This window comes from Podarcis tiliguerta (genome assembly GCF_965153285.1).
Source record: "Podarcis tiliguerta genome assembly, chromosome: 6".
NCBI classification, from domain to species: Eukaryota; Metazoa; Chordata; class Lepidosauria; order Squamata; family Lacertidae; genus Podarcis; species Podarcis tiliguerta.
The window spans coordinates 50,427,503-50,452,537 of record NC_139539.1 but is presented as its reverse complement, the minus strand read 5'-3'; the positions used below and the strand labels follow the sequence as shown (position 1 = coordinate 50,452,537).

Below are 25,035 nucleotides of genomic sequence, written 5' to 3'. Positions count from 1 at the left end.
GGGGCAGAGCAGTGGTGAGGTTGGAGCTGTGCAGGAGCACGGGCAGAGCCAATCTAGTGCTTCGATTGGTTCGGCTGCACAGTCCCAACTTCCCCGCTGCCCTTCCCCATCCCAGTAAGCAGCCCTGTCCTGCCACTCCTGCATGGGCTCAGTGGCAGCTGGCATTTTCAAGCCCTAGAGGAGCCAAGATGTTGCTCAGGGAACCAAGGCAATGAAGAGCCAGGATGCAGCTTAGACTATTGAATATAGATGTATTTTCATTTTCACTTTTATATTTTGAGCCCGATATTAATTAAACTGCAATTAAAGCAAGGGGTGAATCTAATTACCAATCAGTGAATTTGCTTATCAGAGATTCATAAAAGAATGCTTTAATAGGAGGCTCCGTCACACATGACACAGATGAAAATAATGTGCTATAAATTACACTGGAAAAACGGATACACATTTCAGACTAAACAACAGAATTTGCAACATGCTCAAATATTAATAAGATGTACTGTCATATTCCTTTTGCCAATATTAACATGCTGTTAAGCCAACCAGTGGCACACGGTAACATGTGGAAGACAATGGGCAATTGTCTCATCTTAAACTGATTGAGGATTGAACAAAGAGAAGGCCTTGAGACCCCTTAAACTGTCACTCATACAGCAGCAACATTGCTACCTTCAAAATCTGGTCTCAGATCAGCTTTACAGACATTCTCCTGGGGGCGGTTTACACAATGATTTTTTTTCAGAGATAACAACCCCTAAAGCTTCAGCCTCAGCCTTGCGCACAGAACTCACAAGGTTGAAGTGCCTTAAAAGTGAGGTGCCTGGAATAATGTGAGGTGTTTTCCTCACCTTGGTATGTTCTATCACTTTTTTTGCAGCAATCTGCCACATAAGCATTGCCATGGTCAGTACCTGCACAGCATAAGAATCATAAAGAGGAGATGCACAGAAAACCTGATATACTCAGTCTGGCAACCTGCATGGATCTCCAAAGCAGTAATAGGGGAACCAAAGCTGAGTCTATGCATTCAATATATAAAAAAATCTTATTAAGAGATTCTATCCTACTGTGTAAACAAGCTCTAGGATAAAGACAAGCATTTCCCTTTCTGTCCCATATGAAAAGATGCTCCAAACTCACTGCAGAGGATTTACAAGTAGACATGTCAGGCAAGCTTCACCTCAAACAGGTTGCATTTATACTAGATGCTGGTGTATTGGGGCAGATATAGACCTTAGTAACATTTGATTAAGGATTACTGTAAGGTAAAAGTAATCACTGAAAGTAGAACTTTGCTAATCAGGTACTGCATTTAAGAAAGTCCAGTTCTGGCAAGTGGCAAGTGGCTAGCCAAATCACAGACTTGAGATGAATATTTAAACACTGATTAGCTTGACTAATGATGGCCACAGAACTCTTAAGTCAGTACCTCAAGTGCTTCTGCTGGGGAGCTCATGAGAAATTCATACGACTTCCTTGTGAGCTCATGCTTTCTACCTAAAATGGCCCTTACCTGACCCTCTTCCTCCTTAATGGCAGCTCTCCAGTGGATGCACATGGTAAGGGATGGTTTAAACCTAAAGCCACGTGACAGGAACGGAACAGAGAAAGCAGGGGAAGCATGGCTGGAGACATTTAAAAGATTCAAAGAGCAACTCCAAACATTTCGCCTCTTCCCACGCGTATCACCTCTGCTTTTCCTGCAGCCGTTCTCACATAAAGCCCCTTCCTCTCTCCTCATAGGGGAGAACCCCTTGAACATAGTTTTCACACTGTCCCACCACATGACATATGGGAAGGTGGTGGAGGTTCACCTAGGGTGCTAGTTTGAGTGGTGGTGGTGGGGTAGTGTACCATAAAGGGGAGGGGCGATAATGATGAATGGCATCCTTCAGACAGAGCTCTTGCAGCAGGTGATGCCTACAGGGAAACGAGAAACACATTGGTGAGAGCAGGAAGGTATACCATAGAATGAATCCATCAATGATTGGGAGGATGAAGCAAGTACAATATGCGGCAAACAAAAACCATTGCTGATAACAGCAGGCCCATAGCTCAACCACAGGATGCACCTTATACCTTCAGAGCCATTTTCAGCCTTCAACAATATCAGATACAGAATATAGGGAAATGGATGTGTTACAAGTTCATGGAATGGAAAAGCATAAAATGGAATACTGTAAATTAATCAGTTCATTTCCAAACTAAAACAAGCCTAAGTAACAAAGGCTACATCTCCAACTCACTTTTTGTCCCTCTTACATCTGAACTGATGTGGCACCAACACTGCAAACAACAGGGACCAAACATGCATCCCTGAAGACCTTGTCCAACATCACAAGTGGTCTGCTGGAGTCAAGGATCAGAATCCAGGGAACTCTACATGCCTGGGAATCTAAACTGACCAAGGAAAGTGCACATATAACTTAAAACATTTACAAATAAGAAATCTGTACATGGTCAGAGTGCAGACGGAAACTGGCAGGCAGCTGCATGAGGTTTAATTCCTGCCAGCAGAATTGCTCCTATTGGGTATTTGACAGCAAGCATCCTTAACCCAAGGATCCTTTTGTTCAATGTTTGTATATTTTCCATACTTCACATTCCCCAGTGTGCTCTCATGATGGAATTCCAGTTAGCCAGTGTATCCATGTTTACATTGCTGATTAAGCTAATAAGACATACTGGACTTGGCAAGAGATGCTCCTGAAGTTTGAGCCATTAACCATACAAGTCAGCTCAGGGGACAGGTGATACATCTCAAGTTCTCTGCGCCATGTCTGAATGATGGTATGCAAAGGAGAAGTCCATTGATTTAGGATTTGTTTCTTCCTAATCAATGCCAAGGCATGAGAGATCTTTAATCCTACCCTGGGAAGCATGTTTTGTGTGTCATCAACTAGGATCAAGGATAAAGGCTCTGCATTTGGCAGTTAGAAAGCAAAACATGTTTCAGAGAAGATGCTGTGAATATGAGCTGTTTTGTCATCTCAAAATAATTAGTTAGATCTAAACTGAGGGGGGGGGGTTTAGTCACTCCTACTCACTTCAAAATATCTACAAATAGAAAAAACATTGTTTCCTAGTTTTTGAGTATCACAGTCGAAAAGCCTCTGGGTGCCTTCTGCTAGCACTCAGGCAGCTGACAAATCCCCACACGCTAATATGCTCAGGCACCAGATTTTTAAACCACAGTGGCTATGGATCTGAAAGTTATCAACACCCTTTGAATCCTGGACTGTCTGCCCCACTGCAGGATCACACTGTAAAGATGCATTGATCTAAACACTGAGGAAGGATACTTGAGACCCGGGATTGACATGTTGGTATCCATCTGTCTCAAGAGACAATGGAGTGCACCTCTGGGGGGTGAAGTCGAGCCACTTTGTAGCACCACCAAAGTGACCTTCCCAGGGCACAAGCCTGGGCAGTGTGCCTGGAGATCCTGGGCTCCCCAGACAACTCTTGCCTTGCTAATGTGGTCCCAAGGAAAGCAGAGCATTATGTTTGGCACCAGCTTGGTTGCAGCAGTTGCCAGAAGGAGGTTTACAAGATGCCATCCAACCATCTTAGGGACTCGGCTACAAATTTGTGTAGGGTTGTCCCTCAAGTCTGCGGGTACAGATTGTTCCTTGGGGTTTACTCCCGAAACCTTTCTCACAAATGAGTACAGCTGCAAGGCAGCAAAGGTTTAGGATCAGAGTTTTCTTTCTCCTAGCTCCTTTCCCTTTCCCTAACTCACCAAGGGTTTAAGACCCATTGGCTACCCTCACCTGGTTTAGGCAGCCAGCTGTAGCTGTTCCTGGGGTGTGGCTGCTGTCACATGCTGACAGCTTCTAGGAACTGAGTGCAGGGTGGGAACCAAACATGGACAAATTACTCCAGAAGGAGCATGACGTGTCCCCCCACCAGAGGTACTACCTCTCCCATAACACCCCATACAACCCTATAGTAGGAATTGACACCTATTATAGATACAGGGGTTAAGTTTTTTCTTTTTCACATACTCCTGAGCTGATAGGTACATGTGTTATCACCTTCAAGAGCAAAGCCCTAGTCACTATACAGTATATAGTCCAAGAGTATCACAACACTAGAAGTACAGCTAACCAAGAATATGTTGTTGTTGCCTAGCAATCAGTCAGATGGCATGATCCTTTCTAAGGTAACTTGTGCTCTGGTTGCCTGTGTAGTTCTAAGGGAGTTTTCCACTGTGTAGTCACTGTATATGTTCCTAGTATGGACTTGGCCTGAATTGTTCAGAAACACAAAATCCCTGTTTATTTCTCCTCATATTATGTACTGTTTTTGTTCAATTCGTCGCATACAGTGTTATCAATTCGTTTTCTTTCTGGACTAAGACTGCACTACAGTAAGCTCACAACTTACACAAGGGGTTACATTCTGGGGATCACACCTAAAGCCTAAATTGCGTATAGTCAAAACATGTTGGGTTCAATGGCAGGTGGGATTCCCAAAGTCTTTTTCTGGACACCCACCCCCTTTCAGCTTGTAAGGCTGAATGTGCACAAGTTAAATGCTGACTGAATTTAAGTGACTCTGCAACACTCAAGCTCTGCTTGTGGGATTCCCATAGGCATCTGACTGCCCACTATGGGGGGCGGGGTGGAGGGAGCTGGACAAACTACTAGGCCTTGGATGTGATCCAGCGGGGCTCTTCCTATGTTCTTAATGGGACAGGACTATATGCATTAAACAATACATTGTCATCCAGACTACAGTGTGCCACAAGCAGAGAATGGAAAGGTGCACTGTGTCTGACACATCGAGGAAAATGCGAAAATCTGAAGACTTTCAGAAATACCAGCCAACCACACAAACAGAAAACAAATATTTCCTTATTGCAAAGCACAGCAGTGAGTTCCTAACTGAAAACTGAAAATAACCACTTGCCTATGCACATCCCAGAAACCCCACATCTTCAAGAATAAAAGTTTCCTTATCCTTTTTAGTACTTGCCCTAACAAGCAATTGGGTATCTTATTTTATTTTTTAAAGCAGCCATTGCACACTACTTCCCACCTCCAGCAAGGTAGCACTGACGTATCAGAATTATATGTATGTTAATCTCAAATATCCAGGCCCGATTTATAACTACTGATTCTTCTCTCTCTCTCTCTCTCTCTCTCTCTCTCCTACATAACTTTTCATCTTCAAAGTATTTGATGGACATTAATTCACCCCCACACCTTAATTCCTCCATCTCATCACACAAGCAGAGATATAGTGAGGATGAATGTTTAATTGGCAAGCCGTGGAAATGTATTATGTAAGTGACTTAAACAGACCAGACAGAAAGCAATGAGAGGCAAGGAGATCCAGGCCTCCATGATCTGCTCAGGCCGTGATTTCAGTGTCAACTCTCAATCAATATTTGCTTCAATACCCATTTCCAAGTGGCGAGTACAAAGCACACTGCAAACTACCAGTTTGGCTCTAATCACCAGTTCTTCCCTCATGAGTAAGGGAAAAATCACTGATGGCATTTTGTACTGGAACATTAACAAGCATTGTATTTAACATCTCAGCTACACTTGCTTACCACTGAGCAAGAGTTATCTGTGGGTTGGGTTACATGCTGCTATGGGAATTTATCAAAGGTGATTTTCAACAGGCAGACTTACCATGCACTTGATTGATTTCAGAGTTGGAGGACAAGATTTCATCAGCCAATTTCTGGGCTGTCGGGAGCACTTCAGTGTGGTGGGCTGTGATCAAATACTGAACAAACTTTTGGAGCTGGTCTCTGTTCATTTGGAAAAGAGTCTCTGAGATAGGAAGACGGAGTTTGACCTGATCAGGCTTGCGAATTCTGTACAGTGAGAGTGCCACTACATGTGCACAGTAAAAAATGTCCTTGTTCCCGCAACCACACGTCACAGACGTTATTTTGCACCGGTCAAAGCTGATGGCTACCTTGTAGGTCATTTCTGCTTCTGCTGCAGTGGCAGGTTCTGTTACTGTGCCACTCAGGTGGAATCCTGGAAGGAGAACAAGAGAAGGATGTTTAGCTTTGCAAAGGAGTGTTATCATAATAGCCCGCTAGCCTGCTCAGATTGTATAAATGCTAACAACAATGTGCCACAGCGACAAATTACATTTCCTTCACTCCAAAATGAGCATATATTTGAGACTCACTTGGACGCGGGTGGCGCTGTGGGTTAAAGCCTCAGTGCCTAGGGCTTGCCGATCGAAAGGTCGGCGGTTCGAATCCCCGCGGCGGGGTGCGCTCCCGCTGTTCGGTCCCAGCGCCTGCCAACCTAGCAGTTCGAAAGCACCCCTGGGTGCAGGTAGATAAATAGGGACCGCTTACTAGCGGGAAGGTAAACGGCGTTTCCGTGTGCAGCTCTGGCTCGCCAGAGCAGCGATGTCACGCTGGCCACGTGACCCGGAAGTGTCTTCGGACAGCGCTGGCCCTTGGCCTCTTTGAGTGAGATGGGCGCACAACCCTAGTGTCTGTCAAGACTGGCCCGTACGGGCAGGGGTACCTTTACCTTTTATTCTGCATGAAGATGTTTCAGCTGAACAGAAAAGTTCTGCACTCTTTGACCAGCTCAGAATAATCCCAAACTGAACTAATAGCAGTACCCAACCGTACGTAAAAGATTGAATTTGCTTTTGAATTAGCTGGGCTGGCATAAAACTAATTCCAGATTGTCTTAAAACTTTTAAGCCACAACCAAACTTGGAGGAGCTGTTTTATTATTAGTTCTGGGAGTAGCTAAAGGGCAAGGATGAATCCTGCAAAGCATCTCGCACACTCCATTGCTTCATGTTATTTATACTGCCCAAATGAGGAGGGGTTGGCTGCAACCTGAAATTTCTTTCTTCATCTGATGGAAGAGTGATTTTAATATCATGCTAGATCTTGCTCATTTTCTCTGCCAGAAAACATGATGTAGTATATCTTGGCAAATGCAAGCTTTTCAAAATCAGCTGAACACCAGATACTCATGCAAGATACAACACATGATACCAAATCTGGTTTGAAAGGACATTAATTGCTTTTGAATAAAATTTCAACATGTGCCTATTAAACATCAATCTGTATTTCTTTGCTTTAAGGAATAAAAAATGAGCAATGCTTCACTAAAAAGTAGGATGCAAAACCTAGAGCAGAATTCTGCACAATATTGGCAATAGACAACATTGTACAACTGTTTAGTAGCCTGCATTCATTCCTATGATACAAAAATGCTGAATTCAATTGCCCCAACCTCCAAACATATCTCAAATGGATTAGAAAATGGGAAAGAGCACTCTTCTTCTGACTCAGCTAGGAAAATTCCATGAAACTACCAAAGAGTAGAAACAAATCTCGCCAATTCTTTATAGTTCGAAGTAAATGAATAAAAACATTAATTATTTATTTTGCCATGATGCAACAGCGGGTAGGAAAGGGAACAAATGCATTTTAACAAATACAAAAGTAATATCACACTGCATTAAAATATTTACATTTTTCAAGTCTCCCATTTCAAGACCTCAATCAATAGGAACAACACTCTAGAAAATGTTTCAATTTCTTCATTTATTCTACTTGAAAGCACAACCCAATTTCTGAGTTCACTCTAAGACCCTAAAAGTGGGTCACACTAGGCTTTTAACACAGGGCAACAGTGATTGTGATCTACATCATAAGGAAATTGGATTCAGTACCGTGTGACAATCTCTAACTTCTTCCTTTTCAATAACTAGCTTTATTTGTCAAGGCAAGCAAGAGCAAGAACAATATTCACTGAGCTCTTAAAAGTCTTCAGTTGTTACCTTATGTGCAGAAAATCAGTAAGGAAGGGCCATCGTACTTCACTCCTGGCTGGATTGCCACCATCCAGAGGCTGGATTACCAGCTGTTAGGGAAGCTTTGCTAGTAGATTTCCTACATCAACAGGAGGTTGGGATATCTTTGATATCACCTTCTAACTGAGATGGTCAGTGGAAAATCCACAAAACGGGGTAATATCTTCCAAACAACAACATCAACAACAAAGCCCCATTGAAAGCCAGAGTGTGGTAAGCCATGAAGCTCACTGGGCAACCTTAGGTCAGTCATTGCCTCTCAGCCTAACCTACCTCACAGGGTTGTTGTGGGGTTTAAATGAGGAGGTGGAGAACCATATATACCACCTTGAACTTCTTGAAGAAAAAGTATGATATAAATGCAATAAATTATAAATAATCAAAAACAGTTTCTAAAATGTGCACCGGCACAAAACAGTAGTTCTCATTGCACATCTTTGGCTAATGATGAAAATAGTAAGCTAAAAGATCAGCTGCTTTTCCTAAAATCAAAATAGGACTGGTCAAATGGTTTTATAGGAAATCCATGTGTCCAGATTCTTAATAGACAGCTTCAACCACAGCATCATGTCCCCCCTCACTGATGCTCTTTTATTGCTTAAACCGCTGGAAAGTTTCTAGGAATGTATTTCAAACACAAACTCACACTAGAGGAAACTGAAAGATAGCAAAAGAAGAGAAAAATGATTAAACCACGTTAACTGCATGAATCCCTTGTGTGTTTGCCAACCCTTATAAGGTTTCTGAAACAAATTCTACCAGAGGTTTTTAATCAACAGCATCAAAACCATCTATATGCTGCTATTCCCTTTCAAGCGGTGCCAAAACCCACATCCAGATCTGATTAAGTATTGAGAGGTTTCTTTCACTTTAAGAACTGGATTTTAAAAATTGGCCTTATAAACGGCCATAAAGGGCTGTATTACTTGGATTGATCTAAAGGCCAGAAATATGCCCCCCCCCAAACATTGACCATTCAAAACTTGTCTGATAAACATATCCACTCTCCTCATATAATTAGTTTAAAATAAATCTGAGGCAACTCTCAGGCTGTGTACAATTATTTATATGGAACAGCGGGAGCTACTTCCTCCTGTACCACCACACACTGACACGGTGTGCCGAGGGCAATTATGGCTCTATATAAATTGCTTCCAAGAATATGAAAAGCTATAATCCACAGCCCCCAACCTTCCTCTTTCTCTCTCTCTCTTGGTTATTATTATGCTGTGTGATTTCATCAAAAGCAAGCAGGAACAAAGAGCAAAAGTGTGCAAAAGTATTTGGGTATCCCAATTGTTTTGCTACGTGTTTTGAGCACTGAGCATAAGGATTGTCCGTCAAGAAGGGTAACAAACCCAAAGGAACCCTGTTTGCTCAACGAAGAACCTTCCCCACATCTATGCAAACAGACTTATTCTCCAGCCTGCCTCTCTCTCTCTTACCGTAAAACGGTATTCTGCACTCCCAACTGCACCAGAAATAAATGCAGTTCCATGAGCCACCAAAAATACTGCTGTAGTGAAAGGAAAGCTGAGGATGCACATTTCAAACTTAGAACCACAGTGCTTCTGAATCACCCTATCTGTGCAAGGATACAAGTGTCTCATTTACCCATTACTCTCTCCCACTCTGAACCAACAGGGTCCCAATGAACATTCACCACATTCACCTGCACTGAAAGCAAGAAACAGTAAGTGATATAAACCTCCTATTCAAACTGCTCTGTAAACATCTATTTGTGTATTTATTATTTGGCTTCCCTCCAAGGAGATCCAGGTGACATACACAGTCACCCTTTTTATGCTCACCACAACATTATGAGGTGGATTAGGCTGAGAGATGACCACTTGTCTAAGATCACCCAGTGAACTGGTGCCATCCAACTCCCTGGGCATGGCTGGCTTAAATGCCCAAGAAGCAGACTGGAGGGAAGCCATGGAGACATCTCCTCTCTGGTATACTCCCAAAGCCGTGTCCCCAAGCTCACCCATGAAAGGCTGCCACCATAGGCGAGCCCCAGCAGACAGTGTGGCCAGTAAAGGAGGAAGTGATGTCATCTCCCAGCTGTACCAAGGCTAGAGGGGCACCCACAACTGTAGGCTGCATTGGACCACAATTGCTGCCTCCCCGCAGCTAGCAGGTAAGTGGCCATTGTAAATCTACTCTGGATCTCCTAACAATTCTCAGCATCCTTAACAAACTAGTTTCCATGATTCTTTGTTTAATATGATGTAATACTGCTTTAAAAGTATACGGCAGATGGTGCCTTAGACTAATGGGAACATTTAATTTCTGCTTTGCCTGAATTAATCAGTTCATGATCACATTAATATTACTTCAACTTAGCAAACCCTCTATTTCACCCATATACAGAATTCTTCACCACAGCAAGAACGATTACTGCACTATTAGGATTACGGTCTATGAGTACTATGAGGCCTGTTACATGCTGGAAAATCTAATTCTGTACACTGTTTATCATACAGTGTGGCTTAGTTCAGATGATCCCCCATGGTTTAGGATGCAATTCCTATGAACACTTACCTGAAAGCATAGCTGAACTCAGCCAGATTTATTTTTCAGGACATCTGCATAGGACTATGCTGTTGAGAATTTATTACAGCTTTGTGTGCTTCTCTCTTCCTCTACTGTCATGTGCTTCCATATCCAGGTTGTTGAAACCATAGTTTGCCACAACGTCGGAATCAGGCAACTATGGTTAGCACAAGCTTCCAGTTCACAGTTTAGATATTAATGCTAACCATTGTTTGCTTGGTTTTGTATGTCATTGCAAACTATAGCGTCAGCAATCCAGAAATGGGGGATAGAATAAACATGCAAGGGGAAGAAAATGTGTAAGAGAAAGTGTACAAGCCTGCTGCACATTTCCAGCCCCCTCATCCCCTGTGGTCATCTGTATTTGCCCAAATGTGACTTTCTGATCTGCATACTCAATCTCTGAAGAATTAGTAAGGTAGACCCAGAAGCCAACTGAACAGCACAATTTTTATCATTTGCTTTCAGGTATCAGGAAACAACCCTAGAGTCATATTACATTTAGCCAAAATTTCTATCCTGGTCCAATTTTGATGACAGCTGAAAACAGTCTAAGGGAAAGAGGACACAGCTCACATCCTACATATTTGTATCAAATAAGCCATAAATATATCTGGAGTCTGCCAAGTTTATCTAGTGTTTAGCTTTAAATCAAGTGTCAGTTTAATTTCTAGCTGTCATGACAGCACATCTATTAAAGATTAACTAGGGAAAAAACATATGCAAAATATTTATCAAAAGCTTAGCCAGAGATTAAACACTGTTCTGGAAAAAAAACAAGCTTGAGTAGTCGTTTTATTTGGAGTCTTTACATCAGCACTTGGAATGTCTTTGGCTGGCTGGCCAGCCACACTAAGCTTGCCCTTGAAAGCTAACAGTAAGCACTAGTAAAGCCCAGTACAAAACTGGGAAGCAAACTCTTACTGTACAGGACAACATCTCATAAGAAGAGTCAGGCTGCCACCCTGGAAGTGGGAATCTCATGGCAGGATGGGACAAGTCTATTGGAAGAGAAATAGCACACACTCATTCACTACAGAGAGATACAGAAAATTACTGCAGCAATGAGAACTAGGTGTGATGTACAGTGGTACCTCGGGTTAGAGACGCTTCAGGTTACAGACTCGGCTAACCCAGAAATAGTACCTCGGGTTAAGAACTTTGCTTCAGGATGAGAACAGAAATTGTGCGGTGGCGGCAGCGCAGTGGCAGCGGGAGGCCCCATTAGCTAAAGTGGTACCTCAGGTTAAGAACAGTTTCAGGTTAAGAACGGACCTCCAGAACGAATTAAGTTCTTAACCCAAGGTACCACTGTAGTGGATAACATGTTGAACTTCAACCTGGGTTCAGTTCCACAAAACTCTTTCCTTTAGTTATTTACGTGGAGGAAATTACCATTTGAACTTTTTTTGGTGGAGAAGGAATAACTTCACATTGCTTGGACTGCATTCCAAGTTCTCCCACACTCCTTCCCCCTAATGTTTTAAATTTAGATTTTAAGCACCTTAGGGCATCGTCAGTCTCTTATTTGTGTTATTGTATGCTTTGTGATGGTGCTATATAAATAACAAACAACTTTTCAGCTTTGGGAAAGCAAGTAGTTCTGTGCTAACTCTCTGCTTCAGCATGCTGCACCTTCATTGTTTTTGATGCACCACTCATACAGCATAGAGCAGGGCAGGAAGTGCTCAGTGGTTGCTTAGCAACTGATTGACATCTTCCACAAGCAGTGCAGGACCTTTTCCTTGAGACAGCTTTTAGTGGCAAAGAGTAACCCAATACAGAAGCAGTGTTCTAATATATACTAGGCTGCATTCATTTCATTAAAAATGGTTATTTTCACACATGTCTATGAGTATACCTGTACTGAACCTTTAGAAGGAAGCAGGCTATATTCCAAATAAATAACACACAAACAAACAACCTGCTGAACAACAAATAATTTCTTGGCACATTTACTTTATTTTCTATTCTATTCTATAGTCCTATTCTTGGCTGCCAGTATTGTAATGACTTTATACGAAGCTTGGTATGGGCAGCGTCCATCAGCTGGTTGCCATCTCTCAAAAAGATTACTGCAGAACTGGAAGGGATGCCCAAAAGGGAATCCAAAATCATCAGAAGGGTGGAGCAATTCCCCTCTGAGGAAAGGTATCAGTGTTTAGGTCATTTTTCATTTTAAAAAGGACAGAATAAAGGAAGTAGTTCTTCACATAGCACATAGTTAAACTATGGAATTTGCTACCACAGTATGTGGTGATGGCCACCAACTTAGAGGACTTTAAATCAATTCAAGGAAAACATAAGACGAATCAGCTCAAAGGCCTATCCAGCCCAGTTCTGACAGCGGCCAACTAGATGGACTGTGGGAAGCTGAAAAGCAGGGAGAGAAACCCTATCCTACTGTTATTGACTGCTATTCAGAGGCATGCTGCCTCCAATCCTGGAGGTGGTTCACAGCCACCATTTCCAGTGGCCACTGACAGTTTTCTCCTCCTTAGATTTGTCTAACCCCCTTTTATGTAACCTAAACTGCTGGTGCATGAGTTGTAATTCAGCTTTACCAGAATGTGATTCAGGTCATACCTAGCAAATAAAAAGGCCAAGCAATTGCACTGATTCTCCTTCATTCCTGTTTCCTAGTAATCCTATCTCAAACACAGGAACCAAGCTTCGTCCCTGGAAATAACACTCTGGGCTCAAAGTGGAACAGTTGACTTAGTTCTGAAGTGCACTAGTTGAACTGGTCACTCATATGAGAAGTGGTTTAACATAGAAACTTGGATGGAATAATTTGATCTAAGAAGCCTTGTTTACAATCAACAATATGCACTCTGAACACTATATCACTGGCTTTTCTGACAGAGAACTTTTAATCTATAATAATTTTCCAAAGCATGTGCCTACACAGCAAACAAGATCCTCATCCTTTCATTCACACATAAGTATATTTAATATTTTCCCTAAATATTTCATTAATCTATACAACTGGTGAACTAGAATAGCTGAAGCAGCCATCCTGAGAACCCTGTGCCTTTTGCAATTATTACCTAAGATTTTCCCCCTGTTGTAGATTACAGTTGCTCCAGAATTTGCACATTTTCACATGATTTCTGCAAAGCCTTCAAGCAGCTACTCTAGTGATATGACTTGGGAGCTGACCATAGCTGGGAATTGCTCCCTAAGTCCTTCTGCAATGTTTCCACTGTCACAAAATATTTCATTATCCACCAAGTCTAGTTCTTATAGAGTAATTCCAAAATCTATGATCAGGGCACATTTCTGCAACCAGATCTATTTAACATAGCTTTCACATATCATTTTCTTATTTGAGAAGTGAGGAAGTGTGATAGCAAAGAGTTCCCTCATTCAAAGCCCACCTCAATCACAAACTCATTACCTAGTCCTAGTCTCAAGCAAGCCACTGTTCTTTCAGCCATCTTTGATGTGGGGATAAAAAGGTAAAGGGACCCCTGAGCATTAGGTCTAGTCGTGACCACTCTGGGTTTGCAGCGCTCATCTCGCTTTATTGGCTGAGGGAGCCAGTGTACAGCTTCTGGGTCATGTGGCCAGCATGGCAAACCGCTTCTGGCGAACCAGAGCAGCTCCCGGAAATGCAGTTTTTACCTTCCCGCCGGAACGGTACCTATTTATCTACTTGCACTTTGACGTGCTTTCGAACTGCCAAGTTGGCAGGAGCAGGGACCAAGCAACGGGAGCTCACCCCGTCTCAGGGATTCGAACCACCGACCTTCTGATTGGCAAGTCCTAGGCTCTGTGGTTTAACCCACAGCGCCACCCACATCCCGATGTGGGGATAGTACTGGCTTATTTAAAAGGGTTCTAATAAAAACCCCTGAAATAATGCATGTAAATAACTTTGAACACTTGAAATAACTCTGTATAAGCATTAAACTTTGGGAACTTTGGTGAAGAAGCAAGGGTATAAACTTCAAAAAGAGTGGTGGTCATAGAAACTGCTTGCTGCTCACAGGATTAGTGTTTTTCTGTAACAAGGGAGAAGTGCTGAATACATTTTGTTCCCAGGAGACATTGCTAATACAGTACATCTCTGCACACTGCCAGCAAGGTGCAGCTGCTCAGTAGCCAGTCAGCTTTCTGCTTCTCTCCATCACTCTTCGCTAGCACAATATCTTACTGAGCATGTTCAGCCTTCAGTTCTGAAACACCCACATCTAATCAGACCACCCCAATTTCAACTGTGTTGTCTGCTGCATAGCAGCCTGCTGTCCGATTACAGAGTTGCCTGAGACCAAGGATATGCGATGGTGATGAATGGCTAAGATTACATGGCTCTTCCTGAAACAGCTTGTCTTTTCATAAACATTTCCCTCACCTTAAACACATCACCCTTTCAAAGGCCAAAGTGAAGGCCAATCATGGGGCATCATGAACTAGTTGGGAGAATGGCTTGCCTGTGGTGGAGACGTTTTCCCTCATGGTGAAAAACATACCCAATGTCTTATCCCTTAGGCAAGCAAATATGTTGAAAAGGAGCAAACAGATAAGGCGGGGACTGACAGGGCTGGGCAGATGTGCACAAGTTCCCAGTACAAGCCACAAAACAGGATTACCCAGGCCAAAATCGTGCTATGATTTCAGAATCCCTCACTGGAAGAGTAGAGGAAAACGATACTACATTCTATCTCTTCAGAACGCACACATGCACAGGTGGATCCCGCACCTCAAGGAAAGTAGCTTGGGAAACAAACCATTTGTTATTTTCCTAAGAAGAAGTCTTATCCAGCACCAACTAACAGTTGTCACACTGTCAGTTACATATGCCACACCAATAATCACATTTCCAAAGCTAAGAAATTTTTAATTGCTAGTTGTGAACTCAGGACTGTCAATATAGGGTGTAGTATGTACACACACAAACAAACCCACATTCAGAGCTATCTGTTTGCTGGCACAGTAGGGAATGGAGGTAAGCAAACACTTTCTAGCAAATAGATCAATTGCTCCAGCCAGCTGAAACTGACAATTGCTCTATCCCTGACCTTGCATTTGGAAAGAAGATGGGCTCATGAACTCATTTCCACATGACAATGCTCCAGCAAAGTGATTTGCTTGCCTGTGAGAATAGTGGAGAGTTCTTCTCAGTCCTGTCTTCTCAGGCTCAGTTGAAAGCAGCTCAGTGATGGCCTTTTGTGCTGTAAGTGCAAGAAAGACTCCACTGAAGATGTGTGCAATTAAACCCACTTTGCTTGCTGCTCTTTTGATTCACAGAGACTCCCTGGGCAGGTGTTGCCACACACAATGGAGAAAGAAAACCTAATCTTTCCAGCAAAATGTACCACCCTTTGTCGTCCCCCTACCTCATACCCCACCAAAACAAATAAAAAAACCCACAGATGGGAAAGTAAACATATTTTATTGTAATTCCTCTTTTGTATATATATATATATATATATATATACACACACACACACACACACAGAGTGATTACTGTGATCGCTATTTTAAAAAAGAATATGGCTGCTATCAATATACATGTTTTCTTGCAAAAAGCAACTTCTTTCTATGACTAATGGATGGTGTATGCTGAGCAGCGGCATCCAAGGAAGACCTTATTGTGTGGGTCCCTCTCTTTGGCGAGAGGAGGATGCTTTTCTGCAGGAAGAATGCTGACATAGCAGAAATAGAAGGACTTCATTAACTTTGCACATTTTCTTTCCTGCTCCCCCTCCTTATTATTTATTACCAACACACAATCCTGAATTCTGCCTTAATGAATAAGGCCACAATAAACAAAGCATCTGGCTTGTGAGCAAAGCCTAATAACCAGGAATCTAAGCAAAAATGAAACTGTAGCTTTGCCAGAAAAGCATCAGAACACAACCATGCAGCCTGCACAGAAACATACAGATGAGCCCAAAGGGAGGAGCAAACACCTATGTCTGCAGGTTAAGGTGAACTGTTGTGATCCTGGTGGAGAGAAATGCAGGCAACTGCTTTAAAATGAGAGGCTCTAAGTAGGCTTGTTTGTATTAGAGGTCGCCATAAACTTCTCTGAGCAGCTGAATAAGCTGCAGGGACGTTCTCTTTGCCATCTGCTCCTTTCCCAGAACACCTCCTGCAAATCAAGAGTCAGTCGGCTGGTTTCTATTCCTGTTAACCTCTAATCACCCACAAGGGCCCTTCCTTGCTTTGCTCTTTATCTGCGCCAGCTAATGCGTGAAGTGGCCTTCGCTTCCCATCTGTTCCAGCATTAGTAGAGTTAAAGAACAATGCAGCTTGCTCGTTTCAAGCATTCACTTACACAGATGCCCTGGTATTAACTCAATTTTCCACTGTTTGCAACTACTATCCATACAGGATTTGGAATGTTTGCTTATTTCAAAGCCAAAAAATAAAACTTTCTCCTATTTGCTTGGTGCTTTCTTACTGCATGTCAGTAACACAAATCAAACTCTCCCAATCCCCCATGCCCATCTGATTCAAATTGTTAGAAATACAGAATTTATTAACGCATGTTCTTTTAAGCAGGCCTAGGGTGTCTCCTTTTCCCCCAGTCAGGACCCAAGGCATCAGTCAACACATCCACTACTAGGCTGTCATTCCTTAGACAAATGGATTTTTAATCTGCCCATGAATGCCTGAATTAGTAGACACTACATGCAAGGTTGCTCAAAATAAAATTGGAAATGGAAATGAAACCTTGGCATTAATCAATCCCAAATAGTCTGACTTCACTAGCAGTGTCAGCTATATCTATATATCTATCTGTAGTAGACCAGTTTTAGAATGAGGCGAGTTTGTTCTGAAATTCACATATCATCAACACTCGTGTTCATCAGCAGAGTAAGCATAGTTGGCTATAGCAAGTTGCTTGTGAACTACAACATCAGCTCGCTGTCATCTCTTCCAAAAAAATGAAAAGCTTTGGAAATGGCAAAAATTGATCAATAAACTGACTGGTGCTCGTAAGAGTTCAGCCCCACCATACCTCAAACCTAAGAGCCCCCTCAGGGTCCTCCATGTTGCCAATGTCTGAGGAACCACTGGAGCGGGGCATTCCTGGCCCAGGATTAGAGATCCCCACACCAGCAGCCTGAGTTCCTGGCCTGCTCTCATAACAGCCCCCCTGCCCCATCTTTCTCAGGGTCAGAGGAGAAGTGGGGGTGGCAAGCCAAGCAGGAACATCACAGGTGCCACCATAGTGCTAGGGTAGCTGTATGTGAGGCTACTAGGCCTAAAGGGGAAGTGAATGGAAGCACCTGCTTGGATCAGGGCCTGAGAGCCCAGAAAGGTTAAAGACTCCAGCTCCTCTATAAGCTTCACTGCTGAAGTAACAGCTCATATCCAAGCTGCAGCCAGTGGCGGAGCAAGGAGGGTGCGGTGGATGTGGTTTGCCCCAGGTGTCATCCCTGAGGGGGGGTGACATCGCTGCCCCACCCCTGGGATGCTCGCCATGGGCAACACCCCCCGGGATGCAAGCCCTGCGCTCGCGGGCGGCTAGTCCCCGGGTGCACAGCATGTGCACTGCTCCGGGTGCCAGAGCAGCTAGCTCCACCTCTGGCTGCAGCCTTGACCTGGGAAAATGGACAATGCTGTATAAAGGAGAAACGAATCCGTTTCTTCTGTTTTGCCAATAGATGTGGTCATCTTTTGTTAACTGTCAGAATGAACATTCTGATTTCATTGTATTAAACTGCAGCTTGTTTTGTTAAATTTGTTTTTAAAAATAAATCCACAATTCATTAACTAACATTTTCAACTCTAAAATGATAGTTAACATGGAGGTTCCCCCCCCAATGCAATACACATTGTACTATCAAGTTGCCTTATAAAATACAAATAAGCTGAATGCTGAAACACAGCTCCTGACAGCCTGACTCATAAAATCAGCACACACCAAACTCTTCCTAGAACCCTTTTGCGTCTCTCAAACACCAAGCTTAATGGGGAAGGAGGGATTTCAGATGTACATCCAGTAGTCAAGATCTTCCAGTTACATAAATAATATCCGCTGACACTGCAGTCCAACACATGGTATGCAAATACACCAAAGTAATTAAACGGTTTATTTTGTTTCAGCTATTGCAGGGAGCCAAGAACATTTCAGATCTCCTTGAGCTGTTCCAAAGATCTGCAGAGGTACCGCCTAGCATCAGCATCCCTGCCTGAATAAAAATTGAGTTATGTCTGCTTAATCCTGTTAATCGGTCATAGTCTCCTTGTACCCATTGTCTGTCTCCTGGTTTGCGTTCTACCCCGCCAACCGCCCCCCCCCCCAAAAAAAAACACTTCAGTGCATGGAAACGTCCTTTGCTGTCTGCATTCCCAATCTCAGTGATGACCTGCTTTTCCGTGAGACAGCCTCCCTACCACGTCTGTAAGTTTTCCAGGCCTTTTGTTCTCTTTGGGCACATCCAGACTCCAGGCAGCAGAACAGGCTTATTGATTGCCTCTAGCCAGAACAGCTTCTTGGTGACAGCTTGGTTAGTAAGGCGTAAAATGAGGGGTTTTGTCCTGATATGCATATGGCTAGACATGTAAATGGAAAACTAGTATTAAAAACCACTATTAAGTAAATATGCTGCTGTTTAAAAAATCCTACAGCTGTTCTTGTGAAAATCGCAATAGTCCAGCCCGTGAATGCCTCACTCCCCTTTTCAAGAAACTACGAAGGAGGCATTTTATAGGTTATTGTTACCACTCAAAACAAGATGGAAAGCACAGAGAAAATGTTGCTCAGCCTTATGTGCAGCTGGATTCTGCAATATAAAATATATATTCACACACAGAGCAAGTCTGAAATCTGCCATTATCCCAAACAATGGGTGGCCAATAGGTACTTCATGGGGAAGGAATAATGTGCCCATTATGATTGAATAAACGCTGTGGTCTAAACCACTGAGCCTCTTGGGCTTGCTGATCGAAAGGTCGGTGTTTCGAATCTGCACGACACGGTGAGCTCTGGTTCCTCTGTCTCAGCTTCTGTCAACCTAGCAGTTCGAAAGCATACCAGTACAAGTAAATAAATAGGTACCACTGTGGTGGGAAGGTAAGCAGCATTTCTGTGCACTCCGGCTTCCATCACGATGTCCCACTGCACCAGAAGCAATTTAGTCATGCTGGCCACATGACCCAGAAAGCTGTCTATGGACAAACGCCAGCTCCCTCAGCCTGAAGCAAGATGACCGCTGCATCCCATTGGCTGCTTCTAAACTTAACATGTGATGTAGGCAACTATTTGACACAGTTGCCACTAGGTAAGTACACATGTCTCTTACTACCTTTCACTTCCAACTAGTTCTTAAGGACACAGTAACATTTGCTTCTGGTCCATGGGGTCACGAAGAGTCGGACACGACTAAACGACTAAAATACAACAACAACATTTCCTTCATTTTGTGGAACAGGCCTCTTTTTAAATAAGAGTTCCACCTTTCAGCTTCTCTGGCAGCCAGTGCTAGTTATTTTGTGGAGAACCAAAACCAGGACCAAAACCAGCAGTGGCTTGTTTGTTTGTTTAAAATGTTTATATCTTATCTTTCCAGTAACAAATCCCAAGGCAGCTTTAAAAAGAACAATAATGGCAAACAGCAATACAAAAAAGAGAACAGACAAATTTTGTTAACAGCCAACGTAAATACAACAATTCTACAAAATAATTCAAACATCAAGGCTTCCTACAGAGCAGCTACATTTTTTAAATTATTTATTCAAAACATTTTTAGGTTGCCTTTAAAGACAAAAACTCATCTGAAGCCAGCCTGAAGAAAATCTAAAACCATAAAACCACAAATGCAATAATTCACCACAAATTGAAAACAACAGTTTACAAAAAATTCCAAGGAAACCAGCTAAGCTATGGCTAAAACTAACAGGCAGTTTAAAACACAATACAGCATCTATAATCCAAAAAGCCAGAAGCATTCTTAATCACAATCACCCCTTTTAAAGGCCATTCAGAGCCCCTCTGTAAGACAAAACCTATGGGAGCCATGCCCCTTGGAAGGGAATGCCACACATTAGGTGCCAATGCTAAAAAGACCCTGTGCCTCATATCTGCCCATCTAACTGACTTTATCAGCAGGCTAGCAAGCACAGCCTCTGAGCAAACTCAGGTCACACCCATGCTATCCATTTAAAAAATCATTTAACACATTTGGCTCTGTTCAAAGAGTTTTGGGCACTATAGCTTGTTAAGTTTGCTGGGAATTGTAGCAATGGGATGGGTAAGCTACAGTTTGCAATGAGTAGCCATGTACTTTAAATGTATGCTGTGGATGTGACATTTAACTAGCTTCCTTAAAAATCAAAAGAAAGGTCTTTACACTGCAGCAGAAGGCCATCAAGAAACAAGGTGAGCCTCCCTAGGCAAAGGATTTTAAAGGCTTGGCACGGGGAGGAAATGTAATTTCTGAAAGGAGAGTTGTCAAGATACAAGCTTGCCTTAAAATACACACACGCACACACACACACACACACACACACACACACCAGGGAATCATTCATCCTCTCTGATCTCATGTATGGACAGAGTGGTCGTGATTACAGTGGCACCTCAGGTTACATACGTTTCAGGTTACAGACGCTTCAGGTTACAGATGCTTCAGGTTACAGACTCCGCTAACCCAGAAATAGTACCTCGGGTTAAGAACTTTGCTTCAGGATGAGAACAGAAATCATGCTCCGGAGGCGCAGCAGCAGCAGGAGGCCCCATTAGCTAAAGTGGTGTTTCAGGTTAAGAACAGTTTCAGGTTAAGAACGGACCTCCGGAACGAATTAAGTACTTAACCCAAGGTACCACTGTAGTGCTTTTTGTGTGGCCCAAGTGACAACATTCAGTAGTGCCACGTATGCTCCTGGGCTGAATCCTCATGGCATTGTGTCCTGATGAGGTTTAACCAGACCTCCAGCATCTTCTCTTTAGGTACACAAACATCCATTGTCATGGGGAAATCATGTCTGCTCTTGATTTAAATTCACATTTCTCTCTGCTCAGAATGTATTCATACAATACAAAACAGCAATCTGAGACAGCTGAAAGGATGCATGTTCAGGATTAGAAAGAACCCAAGTTGCCTCTTAACACATTTAAATCACTCTTTTGTGCTTACAGTCAGAATGGTAGAAGTGTGCCTTTCTTCCCAATTCAATACACAGTTCTGTGTAGAGTGGCCATTCTGTTGTATGAGTCATGGGGGAAAATTGCTCCAGACTGAAGTAATTCAGACTGCAGCATGATCTGACACACTATGGCTAGTTCTTTTCTTAAAGAAACTGGTCAACTTTCAAGACAGGAGATAGTCATTAATTCTACTTTAACACAGAATGAATTAGCAATGTTATACTGTTCAATCCTTATCCAAAAGTAAAAAAGGAAAGATGATGTTGTATGATACACTCTCAGTAAGAGGATCCTTTCTGGTCAGCAAGTATTAGAAATCACCCCAGAATTGGCCCAACTAAACACCTTCCAAGACAATAATGCCCATTTACACCACAAAGAACTCATAACCCACCTACTATCAGCAGCCAGAAACATCATAACCAGACACTGGAGAGATCTGTCAGGAGTCAGCATGGACCAATGGTACCAAATAGTATGGGAAACAGCCTTACTAGAAAAATTAACCAATAAACTGAAACTGACACGGGGACAAATAGAAGAAGACGCCTTCACCCTGGTATGGCTCCCCTTTATCACATACACAGCCCAACAAGACAATGACAAAAATCCACCAACAGCATACAAATCAATATGGCTAACCTGATCCAAAACACCCACCCACCCCACTCACACATGAAAAGAAAGATCACCACAGCCAATCACAAACAAACAACCACACCCTATGCCAACCCCAACCTCTCTCACCACCAAAGGAACACAGCAAAGAACCTGCACAAGCGACGCTGACACAAAACCCCACATATATTAAGTAAAATAGAAACATCGTCACCCCCCCCTCCCTTTCCCCTCTCCACATCTTCCCCCCTTTTCTTCCTAATGTCTCAACAAATGAAACTGATCTGTAAAAAAATGTTACTTGGGAAAAAAGAGAGACATTGCACATACTTTTGTAAACCAATAAAATCTTTAATAAAAATAGATTAAAAAACCACCTTGATTTTTAAAGTTTTATGCGGCAGAATGCACAATTTCATATTATAAATGGAAGATGACTCAACGCATCCAAACTACGGAAGTCTATCTGTCACCAGTCTTAAGGTGGAGGTATTATGCAGGCTGCCTCACTAAAATTCAAACTCCTGATTAAAACTGTGCTAGGAAACATTACTATTCCATACACAACTATGCTGCAGCCACCTTCATTTGTTTTTGGTGCAGTGCAAACATCTATAATGATACCATCATCAGGGTGACTATTGCTATAAGGAGAAAAGATGCAGATGTAGAATGAAGAAAAGTGGTACTTGTCCTGCATGAAATCTATAATACAAATCCTCAGGGGGTGGGGGGTGGGAAGAAACGATCAGAAGGGAAAGGAGGGTTGTAAAGCGAGGAGGGAGATTTTTGGTCTGAAGTGATAATAAAATACCACCGGAAACTGAACTTGCTTTTCAGATATCCAGTGTTACATAAAACAAACATACACACACATATATATATGCATGTGTTTCTATGCATTAGAGCACAATCTAATCCACCGAGCAGTGCTGCCTGAGGAGGTCAGAATTTGGTAGAGGAGTTCCTCCACTGAGCTCTGCACCTGCCGAAAGCATACAGAGGGTCCTGGGGCATTATGGGGGTGGGGTGGAGTTGGCCAGCTATGGATCTACAGGATCTCAGGTCAGACTGTTTCCCAGAACAGGGCTGACATGAGCCCTTCTGCTACACCATCTGGGAGGTGGCACAGTAAAAATTACCAACGTTACCTCACCGCCCAAAACCCCCCCAACAACCCAACACTAAAAACCAGATGAAAACCAAACATGCCTATGAAGTAAACATAAAAATCCCATTTTATGTCACATAATCAACTAGGAAGAGCTAAAACAACTTCCTAAGGACTAAAAGATAAACCAACCACTATCAAAAGTGGAAACTAAGAATATTAATATCACTCTTTTTTTTGAAAGATAATACATTTTAAAAGAGTATTAAACAACATTAGATGTTAAAAGGTATTGGGAAATTTTTGAAAAGTTTGTTGCTGCTGAAAAAATGTTACTAGGTGCTAGGCAAGACTCTCTAGGGAGAGCATTCTGGTGCCAGGGGGCCACTGCAGAACAGCTCCTGTGTCTTGTAGTAGCTGCTTTCCATATTTCAGATTCATAGGGCACTCTAAGAAAGGCCTCTGCTGCTTATCTGAGGGCATAAACAGGAATATATAGAAAGAGAGCTTGCTTCCAGTACCGAGGTTTCTAACCTTATAGGGCCTTATAGGTCAAAACCTACACTTCAAATTGGGCCTGGAAATGAATTGAACACCAGTGCAAGAAAGAAAGGACTGTCATGCTGTGTTGACAATGCCCAGTGCTAGTTAAAGCTCTCACCATTATATTCTGCATGGAGTGAAGATTCTACACCCTCTTCAAAGCTACACAGAATAAGATGCAGTAAAGCAAATAGGAGGTTACCAGAGCATGGGTCACTGAGGTCAGGTTATCTACATCCAGGTAGGCCAATGCCATGGTAGAATTCAGTCACTATGGAGTTGGGGAAAGGAATCCAGAAAGTAAATTTCAGCAAGGCGCTGGAAAAAAGCATGAATGTGATGTGGAACAAGGCACCTAAAAGGACAATGTTAGTAAGATTTCAAGAAGCAACATTCACATTTCTGCATAGGAGGTATTTAGCACTATTAAAACTCCATAGAAAACTCCATAAAATAAACCCTATGATCTCAGATGAATGCTGGAAAGGTTGTTTTATTTGTGGTGGGAATGAAGATATTTAAAGGAATTTAGGGGTTTTTTAAATTTTCCCTCTACAATCTCAATTAAATCGATTCAATTAAATAGATTTGGGATACTGTAAGTTCATGTTCTGCTTTTTGTATCTATTGTAATTGTAACATCTTTGAGAATATGCTCTGCCTATATAGATGTTATTATTGTTTTCTTTCTTGTCAATTGTTAAAAATAACTAAGCATTTTTTAAAAAATGATTCTGGAAAAGAAAGGTCAAAACATTTTACCAGAAGTAGCCTATGCCATTGCTTTCTAGGTATCTGCAGTGCATACACATATTCAAACCACAGTAAATGTGAAGTTCTAAAATTACATTTACTCCCTTTCTCATTCTAGCTATGCTGACCATGCACATCACATTTTCCAGTAGTTTTTCCAGAGGCATAAATCCGTGCAATGTCTATGAACATCTTTCCTGCCCCGTGGAATTACAGGGACAACTCGATATTTACTTTGCACTGTTGAGCAAAGGGTTTAAATTGTGTTGGAAAAGCCATCTGTTTGGATTAATAACTGCTTTGTTTCTGAAGCAACTCTAGCCCTGAAGTAATGGATTTGTTTCAGGCTTAAACACAGAGCCATTTTCCTTGCCATTTCATGGTTGAGTTTGCACATGCCTGCAGAAGCGTCAAGAGCTGGACAAAACAAGTCTGGTTTACAGTTCCAGAAATACAATTTCCAACAGCTCAAGGAGAAAAGCTGAAGCCTACTTTCTAAATAAAGTCTAATGCTCTGAACAAA

At 42.4% G+C, this 25,035-nt stretch overlaps 1 protein-coding gene across 4 annotated transcripts in view; it reads right to left on the bottom strand.

The window, feature by feature from the left end:
* ZSWIM5 (zinc finger SWIM-type containing 5) overlaps positions 1-25,035 on the bottom strand; it is a 121,874-nt gene that overhangs the window by 27,611 nt on the left and 69,228 nt on the right. For 3 of the 4 annotated variants that reach the window (XM_083447778.1, XM_083447780.1, XM_083447779.1), the window contains exon 2: positions 5,646-6,002. In XM_083447778.1, coding sequence (XP_083303904.1) covers positions 5,646-6,002 — 357 coding nt within the window. Of the gene's footprint in view, positions 1-5,645; positions 6,003-10,368; positions 10,394-25,035 lie in introns of those variants that run through there. The other variant, XM_083447781.1, reaches the window with a different exon arrangement.